The 14,450-nt window shown below is 35.3% G+C and overlaps 1 protein-coding gene across 2 annotated transcripts in view; it reads left to right on the plus strand.

Annotated features, from left to right (window-relative positions):
• LOC116777123 (uncharacterized) overlaps positions 1-14,450 on the plus strand; it is a 42,198-nt gene that overhangs the window by 2,858 nt on the left and 24,890 nt on the right. For both annotated transcript variants that reach the window (XM_032670494.2, XM_061526191.1), the window contains exons 5-39: positions 598-782; positions 865-1,003; positions 1,074-1,270; positions 1,598-1,773; positions 1,915-2,097; positions 2,373-2,516; positions 2,791-2,972; positions 3,227-3,357; positions 3,486-3,699; positions 3,934-4,157; positions 4,330-4,461; positions 4,579-4,698; positions 4,998-5,055; positions 5,154-5,308; positions 6,203-6,276; positions 6,630-6,755; positions 6,949-7,145; positions 7,333-7,436; positions 7,778-8,046; positions 8,115-8,188; positions 8,271-8,289; positions 8,467-8,598; positions 9,150-9,271; positions 9,683-9,789; positions 10,358-10,541; positions 10,793-10,909; positions 10,988-11,051; positions 11,760-11,902; positions 12,306-12,417; positions 12,480-12,526; positions 12,599-12,731; positions 13,041-13,141; positions 13,504-13,674; positions 13,818-13,948; positions 14,259-14,406. In XM_032670494.2, the coding sequence (XP_032526385.2) occupies positions 598-782; positions 865-1,003; positions 1,074-1,270; positions 1,598-1,773; positions 1,915-2,097; positions 2,373-2,516; positions 2,791-2,972; positions 3,227-3,357; positions 3,486-3,699; positions 3,934-4,157; positions 4,330-4,461; positions 4,579-4,698; positions 4,998-5,055; positions 5,154-5,308; positions 6,203-6,276; positions 6,630-6,755; positions 6,949-7,145; positions 7,333-7,436; positions 7,778-8,046; positions 8,115-8,188; positions 8,271-8,289; positions 8,467-8,598; positions 9,150-9,271; positions 9,683-9,789; positions 10,358-10,541; positions 10,793-10,909; positions 10,988-11,051; positions 11,760-11,902; positions 12,306-12,417; positions 12,480-12,526; positions 12,599-12,731; positions 13,041-13,141; positions 13,504-13,674; positions 13,818-13,948; positions 14,259-14,406 (4,815 nt within the window). The remainder of the gene's footprint in view (positions 1-597; positions 783-864; positions 1,004-1,073; positions 1,271-1,597; positions 1,774-1,914; positions 2,098-2,372; positions 2,517-2,790; positions 2,973-3,226; positions 3,358-3,485; positions 3,700-3,933; positions 4,158-4,329; positions 4,462-4,578; positions 4,699-4,997; positions 5,056-5,153; positions 5,309-6,202; positions 6,277-6,629; positions 6,756-6,948; positions 7,146-7,332; positions 7,437-7,777; positions 8,047-8,114; positions 8,189-8,270; positions 8,290-8,466; positions 8,599-9,149; positions 9,272-9,682; positions 9,790-10,357; positions 10,542-10,792; positions 10,910-10,987; positions 11,052-11,759; positions 11,903-12,305; positions 12,418-12,479; positions 12,527-12,598; positions 12,732-13,040; positions 13,142-13,503; positions 13,675-13,817; positions 13,949-14,258; positions 14,407-14,450) is intronic.

A 14,450-nucleotide genomic window follows, 5' to 3' on the forward strand; every position in this document is an offset into this window, starting at 1 on the left:
ATTCAATATGAAGTGATTATCCATACGGGATTACTGAGTGAGCTCTTCTAAATGCAGGGCATTAGAAACATGTTTAAGTAGGAATATCAGATTTAGTAACTACTATGTCAGGTAGAGTTTATGAAATGAGTTAATGGGTGGATATATTGTCTTATAATATTTACTACAAAAAAAATCTTATAATAGTAATAAAAAATATATAATTATTTTATTTAAAAAGCGTATTTTTTTATACATTTCTGAATCACGGGATAGAGCGAAATAAAAGTGTTTTGGTTGAAACGTTAGACCTTATAAAAATTATATAAAATAGTCTAGGGAAATAAAATCACGTTTTCTCTACTTAATAATTGCAACTAAATATATATTGTAAAAATTATATTTAAATAATAATATTAAACCATGTATGAACATCATAAGCGACGTCATGTTAGCGTTGCTGGCTATGCTTTTTACTTTATAACTGTAATTCGACATGGAACAGATGGAATAATAAAAAAAGTATACAATAAGTAACTTTAAAAAATTATAGTGGCAAATGGCATTAAGAAATAAACAAAACATATCGCAAACAGTATGAATTACTTTTTTTTCAAGGACACAAGTAGTGGAAGCACCGCCTGGTTATATGCAGGCTTTAGTGCGGCGGATCGTCAGCAACATTGCAGTTCGTGTGCACTCTCTTATAGTGAAATACGTGCAAGACGATATTGTTCTGTCATTAAACGTCAAACGGCTGGCTGTTGATAGTGTTGGGACCGACTGGGAACCATCATTCGCGGGTATTTAGATTAAAGAAATTAATATTTTTTCCCATAATATTTTCAATACTTTTGTTCCATGTGTATATTTTTTAATTTTCAGATATTGATCAAAACCAGCCAGCAATAAGACGGTTGGTAAGACTCGACGATCTTACACTATGTCTGGACAAGAGCGATTCGGATGGCAAAATAAGATTCTATCAAGAACCACTTCTATATCGTTGCCAACTTGATCTTAGGTGAAATAATTGAATTGTTTTTATGGAATATAAGGCTTTAATATTATCGGCTAACACGATCTATGTATAGGGTGTTAACACGCTTGGTGTCAGCGAACACACGTCGTGCGCGAAGTCTCACTATACAGCTGCGATCTGGCAAACTTGCGTTTGGTGTTACCAGCGAGCAGATGGTATTACTACTGCGGCTGATAAGAGAAAGGAACTTCGAGAAGCAACCGCCGCCTGTTATCAAGACTGCTAGTGTGAACCTGACCGCGCCATTGCGTATGTTATTATAAACTAAATGTACAGACTATAAAGCTAGAATAAAAATCAAATTATGAGCTTTAGTTATAGTAAATAAACGCAAAATAATTATGTGTGAAAAAAATTAATTTACACTATAGTCACCTTCATTACAAAATATATCCATTTATTTTAATGAAACGTCCCACAATCAGTATTTTCACGGGTATATTTAACTTAAATGATAATACTAGTTTACTGCCTGAAACTTGCAAATCGCAGTTTTATCTAAAGCCATATTTTTTTAGCTTTTGAATATGCATTTTATTTCCCTTCTACGATTTTAACCGAATTCTGTCAATTTAGACCCTACATCGTCCAACACGGCTGAACCCACTCGTAGCGAGAGTTGGTCGGAGTGGGCGTGGTCATGGCTACCCACGTGGATGGACCGCGACGGGGTTGAGGAGACACCTGCACCAGCTGCACCTGTACCAGTGGCTTTCACAGCACACCTGGACCACGTGTCGCTCGTCTTTAAAGTTAGCGCACTTCCTTGATAGCAACAAATTAACATTAACAATTTTACCCATAGTGAAGCTAGAAGATACAATGCGTTGCTTTACAATTGTAGGAATGAATGCATATGGGAAGATTGTTATTATAATATGAATGAATTCCAGATAATGGAAATCGAGAGCAATAATCGCAAGCGTGCTCGTGGCGTGCTCGAGCTGAACTGCGTTGACGCTGTTATAAAGAGCTCTTTGTGTTCACCGACTATGATACGAGTGAGGGTAGGAGCTAAGACTGTCACTATACAGTCTATTGGGAAGTGCGTCTGCGGACATATTGATATAAATGCGGTTGGTTTCATTATATAAATTTTTAAATATTTTATTACATATATATTTAAAAGTCATATGTTGTAAGATATAGAGTATAAGTTGATAAATATGTGAAACATATATTAATTTTATAAAATTTTTGTTATCGGCTGGCAAAAGTATTGAGCTAATCCCAATCAAGATCATAAAATGCAATAACAGCTACCAAATACCATTGTGCTATACAGATATAAATTTATTGTATATAACATAAAGATTAATTTATTATTAAATATTATTTTAAAAATTTCCAGGCCAACGATGAGCCGACTGTATACCTCTGTAAAGTGGTCAGCGAACATGAAACGCCCTGGAGCTGGGAGGATGTGGATTTAAACGAGGTGGTAGTTGAAACAGCGGTGGCGGCTGAAGAGGAACTCAGAGAAGTCTCTGAAAATGTAAATGATAGCTTTTAACTTAAAACTATTATAGAATTTCAGATGATACCTATGACCATCAAAAAGGTGGTATACATATCAAAACTTTTTAAGTGTGACATAGTTCGATAAAGCTTAAATGCTCCTTCAAACTGTTAGATAGTGAATTTTATCTGGTGTATTTTTTACATATACGCCATGAAATATTGAAATAAATAAAATTTTACTATACAATATATTAATGGTAGTAAATATCACGATATATGTATATATTAAAACTATACAATATTAACAGGAAACACAAGCAATTGAAAAACCTAATGTGGAACCCCGTCCAGGAGTTCAAACTAATGATGAGGGGGATCAGTTCTGGCAGAAGATGGCGCCAGTTATATATTTCGAATACAACCACGATAGAACTCCACTTAACAATTACGTCAACCCGTACGATAACCCACCAGGGGACTTTGAATATAGGTAAAGCATAAACAAAAATACTTTTGTTAAGATACAATATAATATCTCATAATATGTTCAATATATATTTAATATTGAAAATCAAAATTAATGTGTTGGGTTTACCGTGACGTTAACAATGAAATATATCAGTTCTTAGATGGTAATATAAAAAAACAGGTACCAACCGTTGAAAGTTACGCGGTTCATACTTAGTTTTCCATTCACATGTTATTTAATATACACAGCGTTAAATAATTTCTCGAATATTTCAGTGATTGGATAGAAGACAGTAATGTTAAAATATCAATTCGTCCGATCTTAATAAGCGTGACCACCGGACTTTTACATCGTTTGGCCGTTGTTAAGAACGTCTTCCAAGAAGTACCGCTACCAGCTGATAGGGGTGAGAAAACTGGTTTTGTAGTTTTTTGCAATATCTTAGATATTTTGGTCGATCTTTTTTGGAATTTTCTTGGGTTGCTAGAATTCAGAAAAACGAACGGACATTACTTATCCGTTACGAATTTCCAGAACCATCGATGAGAATATTGACAGTGGAAGAAAATGAGGCTCTGTCGGAAAACCTGCCGCAGCGGCATACAGCCATTGATATAACGGGTCTTCGTATTAAAGTGTCGCCCTGGGATCATTCTCTGGCAGAAAAACCAGTAGAACCTCCACTTGTATTGGACCTGCAACTACCCAAGGCCACCGTGCTTGTTACTGGACCTTTATACCCTCATAGGTTAGTTTTCAGTTGTTACACGCATATAATTTATGCCTGATTATTATTCGTCTTAACAGTTAGACTTATAATGCCAAAAAACAAAACTACATATCTTTTTGCTCCTGTTAAAAGATTTCATCCCAATACCATTAATGTGATTGCTGTTGTTAGGTACTATAATAATATAAGTAAATCACGTCTTCAACTGTCAATGATGTGGAGTTATAGAAGATAGTAATAAATATGTTCCAGGGTATGTTCAGCGGCATGTCAGGTGCCAGGAGAATCCGGTCCTCTATGGCAGGGATCTAACCTGCATGTGTCGGCTACCGTCACCGCGGTCCAGCTAGGAGTTTGTACTAACGACACTCCGAGACCCTGCGCTCGAGCCGACCTCAGATTTGTGACCCACACCCTACTAAATAGCAACTACTTCGGAAAAGATAGCGTGTTTTTCAGCTATAATCTTAAAATACGTAAGTTTTGAAAAAGAAATTTGCCTTTATTATATCAGTAAATTATATGACGTTTGCTTCTTTATTATAAATTTTTCTGAACCGTGTCTGAGTTAGTTCGACCAGCTTTTCTGGTTTTGATCTATTTGGTAGAGTTTAGACGTGTGGCGGCTAAGATTTATATATTATACAGGGGAGGCGAATTTTTGCGGCTCATCAGCTCGTCTTCAAGCAGCCTATCAAGTGATAAATTCAATCGTAACAGAGAAGTACTCCTTGCCGCTACGTTACACGACGCTCGCGAAAGATGCACTCGGTGATGAAGGTATTTATATATACATTCCATATAAGCTAATGAAAATTACCTTATTTAGTGGGCTATCCGCCAGAAATAATACTATAAAGCTAATATTCTCAATGATAATGAGATACTTTTCCACAGAAAGCGTAGCGATAGATATGACACTAGAAGAAATGTCCATCCGGGGTTATCTGACGAGAAACATCAATACTCACATAGTGAGCATGCAAAGTGCTCGAGCCACCGCCTTCCATTCGCCGAGTTAGTATGAGCACATGTGTATTAAAACAGCGCCTTCCCGCATATGCGATTTGAAATGGCGACGCGACTTTTATATATCTTTATCTAATTTCCTTTCATTTTACTAACACGCTTGCTGCCTTGCACAGCTCACAACAATATGTACATTTGTATGATGACAATGTTCTTTAAGCTTTTTATGTATTCTATAAGAAAATTTTTTGAAAAGCATACCTAATATATATATATATGTACTTTAAGCATTAGGTTTTCCTGAAATTACTTGATGTCAATAATTGTATTTGAATTTATTTTTTCAGCCGGCGGTCAGGTTAAACAGGCATGGCTGTTTTCGGCTCCAGAAGCACCGACTACTGTGTGAGTTATTTATATAATATTCATTACATAGGTACATTAATTGTGAAACACCAAGCAATAATGGTTTTTATATTGGTGATTGTAATGTCAATTTGCAGACCTTATATTCGTGTTGCGGTGCAGTGGTGCAAGGAACCGACGCCGGATATGCTGGAGTATGCTGGTGTTTGGATCGAACCTACAGCCTTCAGCGTGGATCCTTTGCTAGTGGCGTGGCTGGGCTATCGACCGAAACTTAAGATTGTACCAACAGGTGTGATATATTATTACAGTGATACCGAAAAGGCCCGCCTCTCATACGTGAGGGCGCGGGTTCGGAACCTGACAAGTACCAATGTGATCTTTTCCGAGTCATATGTACTTTCTTAGAGTATTTAGACACCACTGACAGACGGTGAAGGAAAACGTCGTGAGGAAACCTGGACTTATAATTTCGAATTATAAGATTGAAATCGCCAACCTGTCTTTAGCAAGCGTGGTGATTAATGCTCTAACCTTCTCCGTGTGAGAAGAAGCCTTTGCTCAGCAGTGGCTCCTATAGGCTGATGATAATGATGATACCGAAAAATGTATGAAAGCGTAAAGTCACGGTTCTTGTATTCTATATTAAAATCACGTATATAGATACTGTCATAGATTGTTTTTTTTTTGCGTGTTATAAAATGTTATCGAAATGTTTATACGCTAATACTGGATCTCGAGTGCGACTTGCTTATGTGGACTTCAAATTAGTTTCAGGGAATATTGAGCAAGTTGAGAGAAATTTTAAAATAATAATCCGCTACGTATTATGTACTTATTTATATTGATAATTTATCAGATATCAACGAGGAAAAAAAATTATTACTGATATTAGAAAGGAGAAAATTAGAGGTCGTATGTATTTAGTGATATGACAAGTACATTTGAAGCGATTCTAAAACTACAAAATATACAAATAAAATTACATAAAAATCGATCTAGCATTCCAGACGATTATGGCAACTAACTGATATGCAAACTTTATATATATAGGTAGCAATTTAATATATATATATATATATATATATATATATATATATATATATCATTATAAACACGATAAACCTAGCATTGAACGGGTTGAAGAAATTAAATTATTCTATTTGAACTTTACGTCTCACCACAGATACGGTGCCACAAGTAACCAGCATCCGTAATATATCGTCGTCTCAGTATCTCCGCAGACGCGCCACACCCCCTGTAAGTCATTCTGACGTCAAGGTATTAGCCAGTTCATTGAATTTACTTCGTTGTACAGTCAGCAGCATACAGAAGTCCAAAAATTATTATATCAGGAAAAATAATTATAACACATAGCTTGTACTTTAGTTTTTTAGTTATACATTTTATCGTATGATGCTCGCTGTACAATAAATCTCATCCGTCTTAGGAGCTAAGTTTGTATGTGAAATACGATCATACAACTAAAGATAATATCATATGATTTAGTTAGATTAAATTTCCATATGTATTTGCATCTATATAGTATATAGAATATTATTATGTTTGTCAGTAATTTTTATTGTTAAAATGTTGGTGTGAATTTGTTGTAGTCATCTAGCGGTCGCGGAGGCAGTCGGTCAGGATCAGGAGCTGAGTTGGTTCACGTCCGACCGCGCAGCCAAGAGTCCAGTAGCGAGCGAAGCGAACGAAAAGACATCAAGCCACCGCCCAAAGTGGTAGGTATTAAATATATTACAGAACAAAAATAATCTACAACCTACTAACCGTACTATCGAGGGCATTCCACGAATTTAAAATATCCTGTAACGGAAATTTTTATTATAGGTTTGATTCCGGATTCCTTATTGTACTTAAATTAATTTAGATTATATATAAACAAATAAATCATAAATTTTCTTTTCCATACAGATTAGGCAAGCTAGCCAATGGACGGATAGTAAGCTGCTGCAGCTGCATGAGCGCCTTAACCGGCTGCTGCTTACAGCGGAAATTGGCTTGGTTTTGGTGTACGTGACGTCATCTTCCGTATCCGCCGTGGACTTTGCTACGGTTAGGGATGCTATGGAAAGACACGCGGAGACTGGACACAGAGTACTAGTTCTCAGGTATACTATCAGATGTCTTTTAGTGTGTGTATTAAGAGTTTACGTCGTCTACCGAAATAGTGTCAGTTAAGGGTTTGTGAATTTAGGCCATATTCAATTTGACTTCACAATCTCAATTCATAATGTTTTTTAATATTTTTTTTACTTTGCAAACATTTATAAAATATATTTTTCTTTTATTCATTAGCCTCGGACGCCTATCGATGCACTCGAACTCTCAAATGAAATACATTTGGCAGGAAGTCAGGCACGATCATCCTACACTGCACAGGCCGAGACAAGACACGAACGGTAATATTTAGAAAATTATATGTACTTTTTTTTTTAATATTAAAGCGAAGCAATCATAAATTATAAATGTATGTCAACAAAATAATTAGATGGAAGTACACACGGGAATTTATGTAAAAATAAAAATTGTTTTGGCTAGTTTGAATTATTTTTTCATTTAAATGTAATGTCATCGTGACGAACTGGAAGGGATATGATAAGACTTATATATATATATATATATATATATATATATATATATATATATATATATATATATATATATATAATATCTACTATGTTATATGGTCTATAAACGTATAACTGTTTGAATAATTTTATCAATTATAACTTACATACAGTGATTGAGGATTCGTTTCCTTGGAAGACTCGTCTAGCAGACGTGTCATGTTATACACTGGAGGTACAGGCTGGTGCGAGTTCCTTCGGAAGGGAAAAATCTGCATCCGGTCTTCGTTCCCAGCTGAAGTCTACTGGAATACCGATGCCAAGAACTGTGCTTGATCTGGTCACCACTACTGTGACATTGTCCGTAGTAACCAAGAGCCTCCAAATAAAAACCCGCAAGTTCGACGTAAAGCACAGACACACCGAACACAAGGAGGAAGACGTGAGATTGTTACATTGTTAGAGTTAATTCAATAATAAACTTAGTTTAAATTAATAAAAATATTACAGAGAACAAAATTCTTCACATCCGGCGTTGATTTCAAGCCCTCATCACTGAAAGAATTCATACGAGGACCAGTTAGGTATGTCAGCTCTATGCTCTTACAAATTTGTCCAGATATATGGAACTTGTTAATTATCCGTCCTCTTTTGTTTCTCTTCCAGGTTCAAAAAGAGTCCAGAGGTGAGTAATGCTCTTTAAACATTTTATATTGAAAAAAATTCTTTATTAAAAACTATATTAAATTGCAATCGTTTCTGACACTGGATTACATGACATGACTTTTCACTACAACTGATAGGCATGTTTTGTGCATTAACGATTTTATGTGTAAGAAGTAATTTGACGTTGTAATTTTAGCCAGAAGAGACGCCCCCAGCTCCTGAACCAGTTCCCGCTCAGACAACAATTAAAAGTGGTCCGGTTGTATCGCTCGGTGTAAACCTCCACGCTGACACTCCGCCCATCCTAGTTAGACTAGATCAAGATCAGGTAACTTTATATTCTTAACCATTAAAGCAATATTTAAATATTGCTTCTTAGAATATACGTATTTTAGCTTGGACTTGTTAATATTGTATATGCTTAATGTATTTATACAACTTTATGTATTCTATTTAAAAGTGTATATAAATTAAATAGTAGAGTCTTTTTGTAAAATTAAAGTAATTATTTTTTACATAAAGCAATATATATTTTTGTAGCACTTTTATCTATCTGCTTGTTTGTGTCGGCTGATCTCTTAAACGACTGGACCGATTATGACAAGCCTTTAATTATCTGGTAGACGATGTAAAACGAGTAACTGAGGCTACTTTTATTATGATTTTTTTTATTCTATGTATCAAATAAAAAATGTCACCTTATTACATAACTGACATAATAATCAGTATATAAAACCTAGTTTGCAGTGATGCAGAATTAATGATATTCGGAAACGAGAATACTGAATATGATAATATAATATTATACTCATAGTCAGAAACGTGGGTCACAGTTTAAGTCGACGATCGTCAAATTTAATAAATATCTATATATTTCAGGTCCAAGCTGTGTCTATAGCTATTCACTGCTTCAGTCACATAATGTCGCTGTTGACACGCCAGTCAGTTGTATCTAAGATGAGAAACCCATCTGTCGGCAGCGCCACCAAATCGCTCAGGAGGTGATAAATTTTTTGTAATACCTTACATATGACTCTTTAACCATTTTTTGGTCTCCATATACCCCGATTATATCGACGTGGGAAATATACTGTTATACAGACAAAGTTAAAATTTCGATCGTCCTATTATTATATACTTTTAATTATATCATTTGGTTAATAATTAAGATTTAAATGGTATATAGCATGAGTTAATGAAGGCCTACAATCATTCTATACTGATTTTTTTACACAAATCCTTACATGTGTGTACAATCCACGATAGCACTAATTTGAAACAATACCTCAAATACAGAACACACAATCGTAAATATGTTTTAAGATTATTGCATATACATCTTTGAAGCATAATCAAAACATGCCTCGTCCGTTAAAATAAACAAAAAGTGATACTTATTTTATTTATTTAAGATCCGTTTCTGAAATGGACGCGAGACAGAGCGTATCAGAGGAGGCCAGCGACAACCACTCCGAACAGCTGATCAGTATATTTGAAACACATCAATACAATGCTCTGGGTATATATACCTTATTTTATAATATAGTGTTAGTGTAAAGTGTATCAAAGCATTATTCTGTTTGCACAATATTAATTTAAAAGATACTTAAAATTGAGTCTCAGGATTGTTAAGAAAACGTTCCTGTAAATTTAAACATATGTAGAACTCGTATACTACATTTACACTCTCGCTTTGTACCTCGTCTTGTAATTCGTCTCGTATCACGGCTCGCACCTCTGGACACGAGTGATGCGAGGCACGAGGCATGACACGAGGCGAGCCGCGAGCGACTTTCAACACTCTCACCTTGTGCTTCGGCTCGTGCCTCGTGTCGCGACTCATACGCGAGTGTATATCCACTAGTAAATAATATCGTGTTATTAAATTTCATAAAAAAATATATTTATTTAAAATCAATTTTCTAAAAAAAAAAAAAATGTGCTTTGCAGAAGTGACTTTATGATGAAGCGTTTTAAAAATAAGATAACTATTGTTTTATGTGCTTGTTTGAAAATAAATTATCATTAGCTTAAAATTGCTTGATTTGTTATTTTATAGCATTCGTAACGATATAATTTGGTTACAGATACAAAACTGAAAACATTCTTCTGGTTCCAATGGGTTGTGAGTCGCGCAACCATAGTCGTGGCGACGCCGCAGGTGAAACTGGCGATAGTGATCGATGACGTCATATCCACCGTCGACCTCCAGGAACACTACAACCAGCTCAAGGTCAAAGTGGCGTCGGCTTCAATACGTCATTACAAACGGTATATTTCAACAAGCCACATATCTATTGCCATGGAAGTCACATGAAAATTATCACTATTAAAACTTATATCTTTTTAAATCGGTCAAATTAATAAAATGCAAATCATCCTAAAGAGACAAAATTTAGATACGAAGTCGCTATTTCTTTGTGATTTTCACCGAAACTGTATTTAATCATTCCTTAATTTTTGTTCTCGTGTCAAGTGTAGTGAATGATATAATTAATATGAATCTTTTAAATAAACTACAGTACGGCCAGCGATGATTGGACGCCGGGAGTGCTAGGTGGTAGAATTATTGAAGTACGGGAACCGGCCAATGCAAAAGAGGAGAACCATTTCCTAGCTGTCACCATTACTCAAGCGAGGTTTGGTATACATACACTTCATATAATTACAAACACCAATTAATTCACTATTGGCTAAAATATTTTCTGGTTACACAGTATCTCCAACTTGCCAGTGAGCTGGAAGGAAGAACTCCATCCTAAACTATTGGAACAAAATGCTGTAAGTATAAAACATTTAATTAACCTCTTTATTGATCTAACACGCTACAAACACTCATTGAGAGATTGAGATCTCAAAGTTCCATTGTCAGTCATATCAAGATTAACCCAGAGGGATTCAACGAAACTGCGATGTAGCATCCCAATCCGCTCGTTAAAATTCTCAAATACAAAACCTTCTAAACTGAGATAATAAAATATCGTCGGAGAGTAAATAAAAAAGACCTCCACTGCCTCCCGGAACCATGAACCACGCTTCCATTGCTGGCGAGGACAGAGATCTATACAAAGATTATTTCCTGAATTTCACGCATACCCTTGTTGGCGCTGTCAAATCCAATTAAGCTAGCAGCTACATTTAAGTGGAAAAAAATACTTCACAATCATATCCCATATAAGCCTATAAATTTTAGACTTTGATACTGCATCTGTGGTACTATTTTCCAGAAGAAACTTCATATTAATAAATAACTATTTAAATGAAACTAGTATTATTCGGATAAACTACGCGTGATTTATTTTTGTAAAGAACTACATACTCCCGACGTTTCGGTTACTTTGCAGCGACCGTGATCACGGGCAGACGAGATGTGACGCCATTCACATCTCATCAATAATACTAGTTTCATTTAAATGAATAAAACTCGCTAAAATCTTAGATCTCTTTAATAAATAACTATTTGAAATATAAGCGTTTTTTTTTCAATAGAACGTAGACAGTATGTGGGAGGTGTACGCGACTTTAGCGCCACTGGAGGCCGTTCTGCAACCGGATGTATTGGATTACATGCTATGCTGGCTACATGACCTCACGCCGCAATCTATTTGCCCATTAACTACGGACGACCAAAGGTAGGGCAGAGGTCTATTATAAGTGGTCTCGATTTGTTTGAAGGCTGTTCGTGGCTGTTATTAATCCTTCTATCTTCCTGATGCTTTAGTCTTCCTAAGTCTCCTTTTTCAAGTCTAATTGAAACTCACAATATATTTTAAGAATAAGGTTACCGATGCAATTTGAAGACAAAAGTAACTATCACCATATACTAATGCTGACCTCACCAATTCTGCTTATCTTTACGTATTTTAATGTTATAATTTTGACAAAATGTTTAAAAAACAGGTTTCAAATGTGAACTATTGTTTTTGTTTGTTTCTGAACGAGTGATGTATGAAAGCTAGGATTCTATTGGGCTACGAAAAATTGGATGTTTACTTTATATCACAATATTAATGATTCTTTATTATTTATAAATAGTTCGAGTTCGTGGCAATGGCCGTTCTTCTACGTAACAGCTGGTGGACTGAGATTGTTAATGACGAGCGGGGAAGAAGATAACGATAAAGGGGACGACACCTTTATGCTCATTGTGAGTAATTACATGGACTCAATACATTAATTGATGTTTCCTTAAACGACATTTTCTTGCAGATTGGGAAAGTTAGCGTAAATCCTCATCCGGATAACCCGATATGCAGGTACATCACTAATTTTCTTCTTCAATAGTAAAATTGAACAAGTTGTAATGATAAGAATATTCTAATTGGCAGGCAGTCGATAAATGTCGCTGCTGATAACAACTGGTCGTCTCCAGCGCCAGGGTTCGAGGGGCGTCAGTACGAGGTGCACGTCAAAAACCTGGCGTTCAATTCAGCAAGGTTCAGCCAGATTGTTAACGAAGAGGTTGGTCGACATGATTACCTTATTGCAATGAAAAAAATACAGCAATTACATAATGTGAAATCATCAAATTCTTCAGTGGAAATTTATTTCTATATCACTTCCTTCGTTTTGTCATATTCTTATATAAATTTTTTAAAACTTAAAACTTAATGACAGATGTTTGTAAAAGATCAAGATGGCATCTTAAATCTGAACTATGATTTAGTTATTAAATATTAACATATTTTCGTTATACTGTATTGCAAAAAAGTTTTATTAAATCTTCAGGAAACTGCAACTTTTATATAATCTTTTTCGCATATTTCACAGGCGACTGAATCTGAAATCCTAAAGGGCACTGGTAGTGAAAACCCTGCTTTAAAATGGAGCCAACCCATAATATCTCCTATCATCACACCAATTTTGCATTCGTTAGTACACCAAATACATTATTATATAACTCTCTCACTGTTACTCCATTTTGAGTTAACAAATACACTACAGATATATAGAATAAAATTTTGGTGTTCATAATAAAAATCTCGAATAGGACACCAGGAATCAATTAATTAAATATAAAAAAAATCTTTATGAATCCGTTCCTTCACATACAATATAATACAACTAACATAACATTAAAAAAAAATTATATGAACAAAATCTGAAAAGTGTATACGGTCAGGTAATTACTTATAGAAAAAGTCATAGTCACAGTTTTATTAAGTGTTTAGAGTAATAATTTTTTAAATATTTATCTACCGGATGTTACATTTTAAATTACGTCTTATAACAGTATGGACGTGAGTTGCGTGCTGGCGCCCCCTATATATAGTTGCGGCGCCATGACATGCGGGGCAGCGGTGGAATTGAACCTGCTATCCGACTGCGTTGTAGAACTGGCCGCCTCGAGACTTTGTCTCATGCAAGATATGGCTAAAAGATTCGCCCACGCATTACGACACAGGTAACATTATGGCTATGTATATCACAGTTATGACTACTTGATAATTGATATGTGATATAAAAAGTTTGATTAGATTTTTCTTTGGTAATTACTATGAATGACCATAATATGATAATGTTTAAATATACACTATATTATTACAGGGAAGACAGTTCGTTTGTACTTGAAGAAGATGCGTCCTGTCCGTACCTACCCTACCTTGTAAACCATGAGCCATGTGATACGTCTCCAGCCGACAGTGAGACAACTCTCTTCGAAGGGCGGTGCGAAAGCGGTAAGTGATACAATTGCATTCACATCAATGACATCTTTGACAAAAAAAAAACTACTATTGACCCTTCTTATATATGAGCTATGGCCTAAAATTAAAGTTAATGTAAAAATATATATCAGACGGCCAGTATTCAAAGATGCGCCTTAAGCTATCACGTCCCAGTCGCTTTAATGATTGGAAAATAATGTCGTGTCTCGATATGCTTAACGAAGCGTTTCTATTACGTTTTCTCACTTCATCTTATTTCTATGTTAAATGATAGTTTTCTATAAAAAAAAAATAAAAATTGTATATATTTAAATACCTTTAGAGGGGGCAAAGAGTGTTTTGGAGGTGAGCCGCAGCTACATGTTTGATTCCGGCTTCGAGACGGCTTCTCACTCCACGTATAAGATCAGACGGGAGTCGTCTTCGGTACCCCTTAAGAAGTCCGTGTCCATAGCCGGCGTGGATTACACGTGAGTGTCGTTTTAATAGATTATAATTCATAAAATCATCAAAC

This window comes from Danaus plexippus, chromosome Z (genome assembly GCF_018135715.1).
Source record: "Danaus plexippus chromosome Z, MEX_DaPlex, whole genome shotgun sequence".
Taxonomy (NCBI): domain Eukaryota; kingdom Metazoa; phylum Arthropoda; class Insecta; order Lepidoptera; family Nymphalidae; genus Danaus; species Danaus plexippus.